Source organism: Schistocerca serialis, chromosome 2 (genome assembly GCF_023864345.2).
Source record: "Schistocerca serialis cubense isolate TAMUIC-IGC-003099 chromosome 2, iqSchSeri2.2, whole genome shotgun sequence".
In the NCBI taxonomy this organism is placed as follows: Eukaryota; Metazoa; Arthropoda; class Insecta; order Orthoptera; family Acrididae; genus Schistocerca; species Schistocerca serialis.
The window spans coordinates 703,805,035-703,820,331 of NC_064639.1; the positions used below are offsets into that span (position 1 = coordinate 703,805,035).

The 15,297-nt window shown below is 42.0% G+C and overlaps 1 protein-coding gene across 1 annotated transcript in view; it reads right to left on the bottom strand.

Annotated features, from left to right (window-relative positions):
* The window catches only part of LOC126457852 (TAF5-like RNA polymerase II p300/CBP-associated factor-associated factor 65 kDa subunit 5L), a 154,145-nt gene that overhangs the window by 121,778 nt on the left and 17,070 nt on the right, over window positions 1-15,297 (bottom strand). Inside the window, exon 2 of the mRNA XM_050094492.1 lies at window positions 13,309-13,463. Coding sequence (XP_049950449.1) covers window positions 13,309-13,463 — 155 coding nt within the window. The remainder of the gene's footprint in view (window positions 1-13,308; window positions 13,464-15,297) is intronic.

Here is a 15,297-nt window from a genome sequence, read left to right on the forward strand (position 1 = left end):
TTTTCCCATGAGAAAGTTTCTTGCCTCTCAAACTTTGTTTCAGCTTCCTCAACCTGGTGCCCATCCTCTTCTGAACATGAACAACACTGTTAACCTTTACAACACAGCAATCCACAGCCTTCTATATAAAAAGTTATCAATTTTATTAGATCTTCAAGTACTGCAAATAAAAATTTTAACATTTTCAACTGGTGTAGATTATATCTAAAAAATAAAATACTTCCCATTGAGTTTATAAGTGATATATATCATTTTATTCGGAAAATTGCAAATTTTATAATGAGATAAAAATCCAAAAATGTGAAAAAAAAAACTTTTTCCATTCTAACTCCCCTTAAGCCATTTCTAAGTAAACAAGCTGGTTTAGTCAGGGTGATGCGATATTGTCAGATAGTATTGTGAAACGGCAGCTGCATTATCGCTGAGTATGCAAGTGTGCTAGCAGCTGAGTATAGTACAGAGAGGAACACAGGAGAGTGCAATTGCAAGAAATAAGCCCTCGGTCACTATTTTTAGACTTAATTAACCTGGTTTCGACACTATTAGGAGTGCCTTCATCAGAGTTGAAAACGATTAAAGTGGCCTATAACATAGTCACAGAGTTATAGGGTAAGACATTTTTATATAAGGAGTGTAAGTGCTGATTAACAGTAAAAGGCATAAGCAGTACTTACATGTCACGTATAAAGCAATTAACACGCCAAAACGGCTTTAGCCACACAATATTTAAGATAGAATAAATGAAGGCGATCCACTATGGGCCGTTGCATCCTGTGGCCGTACAGGTATTCAGCCCAAGACAATTTTATATTCAATTATCTTAGAGTTTATACTTCTTGTCATCCCTGTTGCAAGCACAGAACATTGGCAATTTGGTTATAACTGCACCTAAATTTCAAGGATTTCATTTATTCTTCAGAGTAGATGCCTTTCCTGCACAACAGGGTACTTTAGGTACATGGTCCATTTAAGTCATAATTAGCCGGAAGTATAGTGGACAGTTACGACACAGCTCTGTACCTCAACAGCGAGGCGATAACATGTAGGGGGATGGTACACTGAGATAACTGAGAATCACGGCACGTCTCCTTGCACATCTGACCTAGTACCCAGAGGACAAATGCCTGTTTTGCCAGCCTTTGTAGTTGGAGGAGAGTGTACTGGATATTCTGGACTACTTTATCTGCCAGATACAAAGGTTGACTAGAGTGAAGGGCACTCAGAGCATACTCCAGAAGTGGATGAGCAACAGTATGGTATGCAGGTGAAGTCAGAGCTGTGAGGAACTTACATGCGTGACACACCATGAGGAACTGCCGCCAGATGGCGATTGGCGGCTCCCCCGCCTTAGCACAATGACAGGGTACGGGGCTGGTCCTTTAAGCACCTGTGGCCAGCCTAATACCCTCATGGTGGATAGCATCAATAATCTTTGGGCAAGAAGGCCTCGCTAACTGGTACACTGTGCAAGCATAATCTAGCTGTTAATGCACAAACACCCTATAAAATTGGAGCACATGTGGCCTGTCTGTTCCCCAAGACCTGTGGCTAAGGCAGTTTATGATATGAAATGCCTTCTGGGTTTCAGCTTTAAGGTCTCTCAGGTGTGGTAACCATGACAGTCTGGAGTAAAAAAATTGAGGCCCAGGAACATCAATGAGTCAAAAAGTGGAATGGTGCCTCATATGCAAGACAGGCAAATTAAAAATACTAAGAGAATGGTTAAAATGAACATACACACACACTTATCTGCAGAAAACTGAAAACTCGTCTTTGTCGCCCACTCCTCTAACTTCCCCACTGTAAGTTGCAACTGACGGATCACAGTTTCAACACTGGGGGAGAAACAGAAAACAGCAAAATAATCCACAAATAAGGAGCATTGTATAGGACTCATTTCCGTAGATGTGATATTGTTTATTATTAAGCCCCCAGGAACAACATTCTCCTGCTCAAAATGATCCGACAGCATGTCTCCAACTCAGGGCCTAAAAAAGCGCTTAGGCGGGAAGGATCATATGGAGAAAGTCCCACTGATGCAGTTGCACAAGTACACTGTGTCTTGAAATAGTGTCATGCGAATTACTTATATCAAAGAATATACCAAGACAGTGATGTTAACGTAGGAAAGCCTGCTGAACGGCCATCTCTAGTGGGGTCAGGTTGTCAACAATGGACCTAAATCTTTGGAATCCACAATGAGACCAGCTATGGAGAGGTGGTGGTGGTGGTGGTTAGTGTTTAACGTCCCGTCGACAACGAGGTCATTAGAGACGGAGCGCAAGCTCGGGTTAGGGAAGGATTGGGAAGGAAATCGGCCATGCCCTTTCAAAGGAACCATCCCGGCATTTACCTGAAACGATTTAGGGAAATCACGGAAAACCTAAATCAGGATGGCCGGAGACGGGATTGAACCGTCGTCCTCCCGAATACGAGTCCAGTGTGCTAACCACTGCGCCACCTCGCTCGGTAGCTTTGGAGAGCCTGGTCTCTAACAGCCAGACCAGTAGATGGTTAATGATTTGCTACAGAAGTTCTCCTACACAGCTCATTAAGGTGACACTCCAGTAACAACTGGTCCTCTTGGTTTGAGGAGGGGTATCAAAATTGCCTCTCTCCACAAGTTGAGGAAGTGACCAATCTACCATATCAAATTAATACATTTGAGGAGGATTTCCTTTGATAGTGCTTTGCTTAGTTCCTGTCATTCCCTCTGGAACATAGGGCCGTGACGAAATTCCTCCACCTGTTATGATTTCTAGCAAGCCTCTTCACTTCACTCCAGGTTTTCCGATCCTCTGCAGCTTCTCTCTCAATTGGCCTTTTCCACGTCTGTTTGGTACGACCACGTTTTCTAACTCCTTGAGAGTTCCAATCCAAAGCCATCCTTTCAATAGCTCCATCTGGTTTCCTCAATGTAAGCCCAATCCAATTCCATTTTCTTTCTTTGTTTTGTATATTGATTGGTTGCTGATTTGTCTCCCTCCAAAGATCTTCATTTTTCATTATATCTGGCCATCTCACATTTAAAATATGCCGGAGATAGCAGCTGATAAGAACTTGTAGCTGATTTTTGATGTGCTTAGTCACCTTCCAAGTTTCACAACCCTACAACAGAACAGCCTTCACATTGCTACTGAAAAGCCGGAGTCTGGTCTTCTTTGTGATGTCCCTATTTCTCCAGACAGGGTACAGTTGTACAAATGCACCATTTGCTTTGCGGATGCAACTACAGACGTCCTCCTTAGCACCTCCTGTAGTTGTGACTGTGCTTCCGAGATAGAGGAAACATTGGACCTGTTCTACATCCTCTCCATTAATGACCAGCCTATTCGTGATGGTCGAACTTACCCGCATTTCTTTAGTTTTGCGAATATTTATCTTGAGGTCTGCAAATTCCGCCTCTCTCTGTAACCTGGCCAGTTTCTCTTCAATGTCTCAATATCATTGTGCCATTAAGCAAATGTTGTCTGCGAAATCTAGATCTTCGAGCCTATCCCGCATCCGGCATCGTACACCAAAAGAAAAAGTGTTGGCAAAAGAATACACCCTTGTTGTACTCCCGAATTAACTTGGAAAGGCTCTGTTAGTTCTCCATTATGTGGTACTTGGCATTCATAGTCTTCATATATTTCCTTGATGATGTTAATAATCGTTGTTGGAATGCCATATTTTGCAAGAGTATCCCACATGACTCTTCGGTTGACAGAGTCAAAAGCCTTTTCAAACTACATGAAGGTAAGGTAGAGGGTGTATTGCCACTCCGCACTTTGTTCCAGAATAATTCTGAGAGTATTGATAAGGTCCACACAGCTTCGATGTTTTCTAAAACCCGTCTGCTCTCTCCTCAATTGTGCTTCCACAGAATCCTTAATGCGGTTTAAAATGATCCTCAAAAGTACCTTACTCGGTACTGACAATAATACCCCGCCAGTTGTTGCAGTTAGTAACATCTCCTTTTTTGAGTATTTTCATGATACTACCTGGTTTCCAATCTGTTGGCAGTTTCTCCTCTCTCCATATCTTCTCTAAGAGGATGTGCAATAACTCGACAGCGGTGTGCAAGTCTGTTTTCAGCTTCTCAGATGTTATATTATCTGGTCCTGGTGCCTTCTCATTCTTGATCTGCTTCAGTGCTATCCGAATTTCTGTTTTTGTGAGTGCATTTACACCTATGCTAGGACTAGGCTCATTGTATTCCGTTTGTTCCTGTTCTTCTACCTCCCCACCGAGGTCTCTATTTAGAACTTCTTTAAAGTGTTCCTTCCACCTATGTGATTGTTCTTCATGTGTAGTTAGTATCTCCCCTTTCTTATTCCTTACTGGTCGGTTCCTCTGGAAGCTTTTCTTTGAGAGCATCTTAGTGATAACATATAGTTCTTTCACACTCCCCCTCCATGCTGCCTGTTCTGCTCTATCAGCCTGCTCATCTATCCATCTTCTGTGATCTCTTCTCACACTCCTTTTCACTTCCTTATCTGCTGCTCTATAATCAGCTTGTGCCTGTGCTTTTTGTTGCCTGGTCCTGCTCTGATTTACTCTTCCCTTGGCCTCCTTTCTATGGGTTATTTTCCTCCAGGTATGTTTGGACATCCAATCTCCCCGCAGGCGATTTTTAAAGCCAAGTTGTCTGTCACTCACTTGCACAAAAGTATTCTTAACTTAAATCCACATTTCCCTCAGGTCCTTATCCTCAGCCATCTCCAGTTCCAGCGCCTGGAATCTATTCTGGAGTTCCAGCTGGTGCCCCTCAGCTATCTGTGGATCTTTCATTTCTTGGCGCAAATTTCTTTCTGGAAGCCACAATCTTCATTCAGAAACTGGCAGTAATAAGATGGTGGTTCCTATTTGCATCTGCTCCTCTTCTATTCCGCACATCTTCCAGGCTCCTCCTGAACTTCCTGAGTACTGCGATGTTGTCAATTTTCATTTTCTGTAATACGACCTGGGGATACCCATGTTATCTTATGACATCTCCGATGAGGAAACAAGGTCCCTCCTATTACAAGGTCATCGCTCGCGCAGAAGTCACTAAATCTTTCCCCGTTATCATTCATTTCCCCCAAGCCATGTACCCCCATTATCTGTTCCAAACCCTCATTGTTCTCTCCCACCTTGGCATCTGTGTCTTCCATAACAATGAGGATATCTTTCTTGCTCACTTTCCTTACAGTCTCTTGTAGCAGGTAATAGAACTCCTCCTCCTCCTCAGTCTCTGATATCTCTGTGGGGGCCTAGCATTGGATAAGTGTCATGTTTCGGACCTTCGTCTTAAATCTGGCAGACACGATCCTACTGGACACAGGTCTCCATTCTAGAAGGCTCTTCTTTACTGCCTTGGTCAACAATAGCCTAACTCCATTCCAGTGTTTCTCTTCCTCTTCACATCCTGAATATAAAAACGTAATTCCATCTGATGTCCACATTTCACCAAACTCTGGCCACCTCACTTCACTAAATCCCAGGATATTGAGCTTATAGTTATTCATTTCCCTTGTCACTTGTTTCAGCTTGCTACTCTCCCTCACGGTTCGAATATTCCAAAAGCCAATTTTCGTTTTCCTTTTCATGCCAAAGGTCATTACCAGTTTCTCCATCCGGTTTTGTATTCTCGTCTCAGTTTCAGTAATCAGGTTATTTAAGAAGGGCGGGTGATTGGCCCACCGCTTCCGATTGCCTTGGTGGGGCTGCCACCTTATTGCCCAGGCACTGATGATTTGCCAGATGTTCGGCGTATGGACTTGGCATTTCCTTCGCACCCCTATACATGGTTTAACCACCAGCATCGGTTATGTGGAGGAAATGGGAAGGAAAAGAAAAAGGATGGGCTAGGGATGGGAATAGGATAGGAGACAGGTTTTCAATAGGTCATTGAGGGACACACTTGGTCTGGCTCCTCCCCTTCGGCCTGTCTGGCATGGGTGACCCTGCTGGTAGCTACACCACCACCAGCATAGCCCTCTGGATACAGAGCACATAAACCTCCTCACCTGCATGGACAGTGCTACGTTAAGGCGGTATCCCCTGAGGAAGTTTCCCCTGAGGAGGTTTGATGGTGCTGGCAAATGTCTAAGCATGCAGTACTGGATTTGGATGTGACTAGACACACTGTCACCAGTCTCAGATAGTGATGATTTCAGCTCCCAAATGGGCAGCTGTAAGACACAGGATTGTGGAATCTGAAAAAGAGTCCAACTTCATCCGTATCTGCAATCGCATGGAGGTGGCGTAACACCAGATCCTGGTTGCTATTGGCAGTAGTCGCCGCAAAATGATCTGCCCTCATCTGAGCAATGTCTCCGGGCACTGTTTGGAAACAACCCTATTTCAATGCTGCTGCTACTGGTAAACCACTGTGTTTACTGGAAAGCCTCTGGGTGGCTTTCCATACTTTTGTGTAGAATGGTTGATGGAGTCCAGGAATGTTTGCCACGACCTTTCATTGCTCCCCTGAATTGTGTGTCGAGCCTTGGTTCAGGCGACTCAAAAGGCTGAGAGGTCATTGGCTATTGGGTGGCATTTAAACTGTCGGCAAGCCACAGACCTGTTCTGGAATGTTGAACGGCACTCATCAGTCCCTCAAGGTACACGGTGCCTCTTAAGATATGCTGAAGGTTTTGTGATGGATAAGTCAGTGACATGATGGATCACTCATGTGATACAGTCCACCCACTCCTAGAAGCTGTTGCAGTGTTGAAACACAGCCAGCTGGCTGAACAGTGGCCAGTTAACACCACTGACCATCCATTTTGGTCACTTCTGTTCAAGCAATCCTCCAGCCAGTAAGTGGATCCACAGTGGGAAGTGGTCACTGGAATTATGGTCATCAGTTGCTTCCCACTGTGCCAAGTCAGCAAGGGCTGGAGAGCAGGAAGAGAGCTTGAGGGCTGAGGACGACCCAGTAGCAGCTGAGAAATGAGTGGGATTGTCTGTGTCAAGAATGCACAGCTTGAGACATCTGACGTTCTCCAAGACTCGATCCCTGAGGCAAGTATGCCCCAATTATGGGCATTGAAATCACCCAGTAGGAGAAATGGATGGGGGAGTTGTGCAGTAAGGCCTGCAAGTACCTCAGAGTCTATTGCATCCTGTGGAAGTAAATACAGGTAGCAGACACTGATCTTGTTAGTCACATGAACAGCAACAGCTACTGCTTATAGGTCAATAACAAATGAGTGCAGAGGAATGGTACATGTTATTGACAAACACACCAACCCCTCCCTTGGCTCTGTCCCCTGTCAGGAACATACTTTTGGTGAAGGGTATAGCCCTATAGTGAAGGGCCATCAGTGGCTTTAAAATGTGCTTCTTGTAAACACAGACACATGGGGTATGCCTGTGCCACGAGTTTCAATTTGTCCACATGTGTCCTGAATCCATTAACATTCCACTGTAGTATGGGAGCCATTCATCAAGGAGGTAGCACTTTCACCGTGTCTTTCCACTGGGGAGGGGAGCCCATAGTGGGTGGCGGCTTGCTCTTGGAGCAATATGTGTGCCCTAGGCTCCAGAGCAATTCACGCACTTTGGAGGAGATGAACATCAAGCTCCATCAGCTCTGAAGACGAATCATGAGAAAGAAATTGTCAGACTGCATATCTCCATCAGTGGCTGAGTCTTTGCCTTTGCTTTTGTCTTTGATTTTTTTTACCCTGGGTAGGCTTCAGAGCCACAACTAGCGGCAGTGGTAGTGGCAAAACTGGATGATGGACCAGACAGAACCTTTGGAGCAGAGAGATCCACAACATCGGCTTCCACGGTCTTGTCTGACATTCTGGCAGGTAGTACAGGCTTCAAAGTAACTGCAGCAGCGCAAGTGCACTGACAAACACAGGTACTGGTGCTGACACAAGCAACTTCATTTTGTGTAGCAGCAGTGGTTTCTGAACCGTATGTTTAACAACCGAATCAAATGAAGTAGTGGATTTGGGGGTGTTGCATGGCCTTATAAATCTTTCTGGCCTCCGTTTTGACATTTTGATCTCCAGTATTTTTTGTGCTTCAAGGAACACACAGCAGCTCCTACTCCAGACACGGTGAGCTCCAGAGCAATTCACGCACATCCGACTCGTTCATGGGCAGTATTAACATATTTGCCACAATTGGCCCCTCCATCATATCCAACAGTGTTGTGCCCAAATCACTGGCATTTAAAACAGTGCATTGGTTTGGGAACACAGTACTGCATAGTTAAATGAACAAAACCTGCATTAATATGCTCCAGATGTTTTGTGCTATTAAAAGTGTGAATGAATCAGTCAGATTTTGTCAGACTATTTTCCACTGTTTTCATGATATTATGGACATCTACAATGCCTTCTTCTGCCCACTCACCTTTCAGGCCTACTTTGAGGACATCCACTGGGTCCCTGCATGTCACAACATCTTTAAGGTCATATGGAGCTCAGTCTCAATGGCATATTTCCCAAGGCTTTTGGCCTTCTGTAGGTCTGTCGCTTGTTGGGAAATTGAGGTTTCAACCAACAGCATCACATTCCACAACCGCTTGATAGATTTTAATGTACCTGAAATCCCTATAAACCCTTCTAAACCCTTTTGAACGTAAAAATTTGAGACTTTTTCCAACCTTTGCTCTGTTCTTTTAACTAATAAAAACAATCTGACTAGCAGCAGGCATTCTGTTACTATAGACACTAGAATTCTGAAACATCCTTGAGTCTGGAGGAATGGCTACATGAATCCTCTTACTTGGCTGGATGTTGGTGCCTACCAGTGGCCCACCCATTCTGCTGGGAAGTGGAAAAGAAAAATTTCGAAAGGTCCATCTCGTCCCATGAGCTGATGAGCCGTTAAGGAAATAAAAATCCACCTAGACAGTGCCCCATGTGCCTAGGCACACCATATACAGTCGAGGTGTGGCAGGTTCCACAGAGGTTGTAGCTAACAATTGTTCCACCTCAAAATCCATGCATCTCATCAGTGCATAGCACACATCGAGACTGTGGGCTTTTTTTATAAAGGTTTTTATCATCCTCACGATCTGGATGGTCAAGCCAAGATCCCCAATCCCTGTGACACACAATGTTCCACCATCATACACTACAGCAATCGTTGAAGCATGACCAGAGCTTACGGTGACAGAGGACTGGTGCCACATATCAGTCCCCAGCTTATGAACCTAGGGGTCATCAAGCCCATAACCAGCAAACAAATGCTGAGCCCCTGAGGGATAGAGATTTGCGCGTCTGTAAAAATAGATTGATGCACAAATCAAACAGCAACTACCACCATCATACCTTAACAAAAGATCTTGCTGAAAACCTAAAAAATTTTTGGTCCTACGTAAAGTCATACAAACATACTGCTGTTTGACCACAGATGCACAGATTCGCATAAGGAGAACATAGTAATAGGTAGCCCTGCTGTAGACAAACAACTGAAAGAGTTGAAAAGAAATGGATTCCAATGGAATCCCTTTCGGCTTTACAGAGTACTCTGCAGCACTGGCCTCTTACTTAGCTTGTATTTATCACAAATCACATGCCCCGTGCAAAGTCCCATACAACAGGAAAAAAGCACAGACAACTCCTGCATATAAGGATGGTAAAAGAATGGACCTGCAAAATTACACACCAATATCCTTAAAACCGTTTGCTGCAGATTTCTTCATCACATTCTCAGTTCAAATATAATAAATTTCCTTGCGATGGAAAAGCTTCTATCCATGAATCAGCACAATTTCAGAAAGCATCATGTGTGTGAAATTCAGCTTGTCCTTTTCTCACACAACATCCTGCGAACTACGGGTGAAGCACAACAGGCAGATTCCATACTCCTAGATTTCTGGACAGCACCTGACACGGTCCCCAACTGTACACTGTTAACAAAGGTATGAGCATACGGAATAGGTTCCCACACATTTTAGTTGCTCAAAGACTTCTTAATTAACAAACCCAGTACAACATCCTCGATCAAAGACAATGGTATTATCAGGACTGCCCCCAGAAGTGTGATAGGACCACTGTTATTTTCTATATACGTAGGTGATGTGGCAGGCAGGGTGAGCAGCAATCTGCAGCTTTTTCTGACAATGCTGTGGTGTATGGGAAGGTTTCACCATCGAGTGACTGTAGGACGGTACAAGATGACTTGGACAATATACCTCATGTGATGAATTGGTAGCTAGCACTAAATGTAGAAAAATGTAAGTTAATGCAAATGAGTAGGAAAAACAGTCCTGTGATATTCTAATACAGCATTACTATTGTGCTGCTTGACATAGCCATGTCGACTGAATTGCATAAATTGCAAACAAAGTGATATGAAATGGAATGAGCACGTAAGGATTGGAGTAGGGAAACCAAATGGTTGACTTTGGCTTATTGGAAGAATTTTTGGAAAGCATGGCTCATTTGTAAAGCAGACTGCACACAGGACATTAGTGCAACCCATTCTTGAGTACTGCTCTAGTGTTTGGTACCCATAGCAGACTGGATTAAACAAAGAGATTCAAGTAATTCAGGGGTGGTTTGAACAAGACACAAGTATTACGGAGTGGCTTTAGGCACTCAAATGGGAATCCATGGAGGGAAGTAACATTCTTTTCAAGGAACACTATTGAGAAAATTTAGAGAAGTGGCATTTGAAGCTGACTGCAGAATGATTTTCCCGGTGCCATCATACATTTCATGTAAGGGCCATCAAGACAAGACATCACAAATTAATTTTTGTTTGGAGGCATTAGACAATTGTTTTTCCCTCACTCTATTTTCAAGTGGAACAGAAAAGAAAATGACTAGTAGTGGTACATGGTACCCTCTGCAGCACGCCATATGGTGGTTTGCGTAGTATATATGTAGATGTAGACGTAGTTTTCTGATTCTGCAGTAGATGCTGGAAGTCAACATGCAATTGCGTAAATAAATGCAACGCTTCTCAGATCTATGTGCCATACATTCTCGAAGTACAATACCATTAGCACTTCACTTTATAAAAAAAAGTTTTTTCTATGGGAACATTAGCAGAACTCTAAAACCTCAGAACCTTGAAATAAACATAAAGATGACAAGTTTGGGATATGACTACAGAATGAACACATTATTCAGTTTCCAATCAATTTCAACATTGTTTTTCACTGTAGCCCTTGGTCCTCTGTCGATATGTTACTCCAAACTGTATTGATGATACTTGGAGTATGCACAAAACCCCCACAGGTGCCTCCTCGCATGAAGTTACTGCAATCGTCATCCCACCTTGAAGACACACACTTCCTCTCAAGATTACTCACCACATGCAGAATGCATAAAAAAATCGTACAATAGCTGCGCTCTCGTATACATTAAATTATTCTCTCTTTACTGTTTGTGAGCACTATTCGTCGGAAAGGTAGAAGCAGGGTTACACATCACTCTTCCAGAGTGGTACAGTAACAAGGTAACAAACAACAAGTTATTACTGAGCTTTAAATTTTTGCTTTTGTCATATCTTCGCAATTTGATTAGTGTTACTCATAGCCCATACTGTAGTACTGTGGGCACAAGTATACAGGAAATAATGTAAGATGAAACAATCTGCTTCCAAGCTAACATAGACCTCTGGCTATGCTGCAGTTCAGTCTATTACAAAACTTCTGTATTTGTCAGCCTCACCAGCTCACAGTCAAACTGACACCTGTCAACCTACCCTAGACTTTGAGCTATGTTTCGGATCAGTCTGTAACCACAACAAAGGTTCCACCTTGAGACAAAGTCTCCACACAATCATAGAGAGCTATTTATTGAGCACACAGCAATCACAGGTAATGCCCTCACATTAGAGGAAGTAGGCGCAATTACAGTTACTGCAGTACCCGTTTAACACTCTAGTTAATACTTAAAGTCTCGCCTGAGCTTTTCAGAATGTGGAACCAGGGACGGTTGCATACCAGTTTGTGATTTTATATTTATTGCCACCCAAGTCTGGAGAAAACAATGCTGAAAACTGGTTACATAATTCAACAACTTCAAATGGTTTGGCAGTGCTGGAGGCCAAGTGCTGTATGTCCCAATTAATCAGGGAATCTAATGCACCTATATCTATTTGCAATGATATTTTTTCCCAGAAGTTGTAAGTCAGAGACTTTTGAGGATTTCCTGGGTTCCATAGTATTTTTATTGAATGCACTGAGCCATTTATTTTTTTTTTTTGTGTGTATATAGCAAGCCCTTTGCAATTTACAAACACTTTGGGCATGTCCATGCTTGTTGCAATGGAGGCAAAATGGTTTCTTATGAGGCCAAATTAAAATGTGAGCTTTTACTTCTTTTCCAACTTTAGCACAAACACTCTGTCTGTCTGTCTCTCTCTCTTATTTTTAATTATATTACCACAAGACTAGCCACTTGTAGATTACAATCTATACTATTACATAAAGAAAGTTGCAGTTTAACGTTGTTACCAAAAATCTCTAAACGTTCTTGACCAATTTACTTCAGATTTTTACACGATACTCTAATAAATGTTCAGATGGACACAAGATATATATTTCTGTAAACAACATTGTATGTATTTTCTATTAAAATCTACTAACATAAGGCTGTGAATATGTGTAATTTCATTTTCTTCCTCACAGTCCACTTTAACTTAGTTATCAGGTCATTTAAACCATTGCACAAATTGTTTCTTCCACACATACTCTTCCTCCTTATGCATGATTTTAAACAAAAGCTGTACACACACCAGTGTGTTGATTTGTTTTCTTCATTTAGTCACTTTTATGAGGAAAGAGGAATGCTTCATTCATGGCTTATCAACTTATGATTAGAATACTACTGTACTATGGAATCTGCACCATCCGAAAATTTGCAGTCCCATCCATTCACAGATTAAAAGTATGAGAAATACCGTCACTGATGCTAGAATCCTCACAATCCAGCAGCTTGAGAGGTCTCTCTCATACCCCTCATAATAATGAACTCAGTGGATTTACCCATTCATTTAAAGTGACTTCATTTCCCAATCAAGGCTTCATTCGCATTTGCGATAATAGCAAACAATGCTCATGGTCAGAGAGAGAGGAGAAGAAATATTGAGAGAGAAATGAAGGGGGAGAAAATGAACAAAGAAAAGAAGTAGAAGGAGATGGTCAGAGAGATTTTGGGGAAGAGAGGGGGAGGGCAGAGGTGACGGACAGTGAGAGAGAGAGAGAGAGAGAGAGAGAGAGAGAGAGAGAGAGATGGGGGGGGGGGGGGGAGGGGGACAGAGATTAAGACATACATATAATTCCCATACATAATTAGCAATTGCAAAGCATTATAAATACAGAAGCCAGCCAAATTCACTTCAATAAATATTCGTGCAGAATCTTACCTTAAGAAATGTTGTTCAGCTAGGTTAACATCATTATTGATAGTGCTGAACGTAAAAGAATTTGAGCGACCAACAACTCTTTCCACTGCACAACCAACAGCCATTTCCTCTTGGCTGCATGGCAGTGTATTAATCTTGCAACAATCTTCAATATCCTGTCAGAATAATATGAAAAAATTATATGAATCCATAAATCAGTTAATAATTGAGTAAGCAGGTGTAATCAATGTTTAATGCTACAGTTACTGCTTTGTTTCTCAATGGTAATGTTACCGATGACAGTGCCACTAACACGAAGTTACTAAATACAGTTTTCTGAAATTCCTTCACAAAAAAAGATGAAGCAAATATTACAGAATTTGAATCAAAAAAGCTGCCAAGATCAGTAACTTGGAAACAAACATCCTCAGGGTAGCGAAGCAGCTAAAATCACTTAATAAAAGCAAATCCTCCTCTCCAGATTGTATATCAATTAAGTTCCTATCACAGTGCGCTGATACAAAAGCTCCATACTAAGTAACATATAAAACAACTTGCTTGACAGAATATCCATACCTAAAGACTAGAAAACTGCATAGGTCACACAAATGCTCAAAAAAGGAAATGGGAGTAATCCACCGATTTACAGACACATATTGCTGTTGTCAACCAGCAGTAGGATTCTGAAACATATACTGTTTTCAAACATCATGAATTACCTCAAAAAACACAATCTATTGACAAACAGTTAGCACAGATTTAGAAAATATCGTTCTTGTGAAACACAAAGCTAGCTCCTTATTCACACAAGGTAATGAGTGCTATCAACAGGGAATCCCAAATTGATCCCATATTTCTAGATTTCCAGAAGGCTTTTGATACTGCTCCTCACATCAGCCTTCTACTCAAATTGCAAGTCTAAGAAGTATCATTTCAGTTGTGCCACTGTATTAGAGATTTCCTGTCAGAAAGGTCCCAGTTCATAGTAAAACTGATGGAAAGTCATAGAGTAAAACAAAAGTGATATCTGGCATTCCCCAAGAAAGTGCTACAGGATCCAGGCCCTCTGCTGTTTCTAATCTACAAAAATAATTTAGGAGACAATATGGGAAGCCCTCTTAGGTCGTATGCCATCTAGTAAAGTCATCAGAAGATCAAAACTAATCGCAGAATGATTTAGATAAGATATCAGTATGGAGCAAAAGGGGGCAACTGGTTCTAAATAATGAAAAGTGTGATGTCATCCATTTGATTTAGGTAGTAAAGGGAATCCATTACATTACATTTCAATTAAATAATAAATTACACAAGTCCAAAGGCTGTCAATTCAACGAAATACTTAGCAATTACAACTGTGGGGAAAGCAAACCGAAGCCTGCATTTTATTGGCAGAACACTCAGAAGATGCAACAGGCCTACTAAAGATACTGCCTCAATTAAGCTTGCCCATCCTCTTCTGGAGTGCTGCTGCACAGTGTGGACACTTAACAGATACAACTGATGGAGAACATCAGGAAAGTTTAAAGAAGGCAGTCCACTTTGTATTACTCTGAAATATGGTAGTGTGTGTAACGGATATGATATGCGAGTTGAGGATGGCAGTCATTAAAACAAAGGCATTTTTCATTGTGATGAGATCTTTTCACAAAATTTCCATCACCTGCTATTTCCTCTGGATGTAAAACTATTTTATTGGCACCCAACTATGCAAGAAGAAACGCTCATCACAAACTACAAGATGCCACAACTTGCATGAAAAGATTTAAGTGTTTGTTTTTCTGCACGCTGTTCAAGAATGGAAATTGTCTGTAAGTGACTCTATCAACCCTCTACCCACATTAACTATGAATTGCAGAGCAGTCACGTAGATGGATTCAGAAGTCAACTATGTTACCACAATAACATAAATGTGACAACGAATATTTGGAATGTACCTGGTGGCAGAAATGCTTACTATGATTACTACAGTATTATTACTTACATCCACAAGACAAATTTGTGCAAAAACTG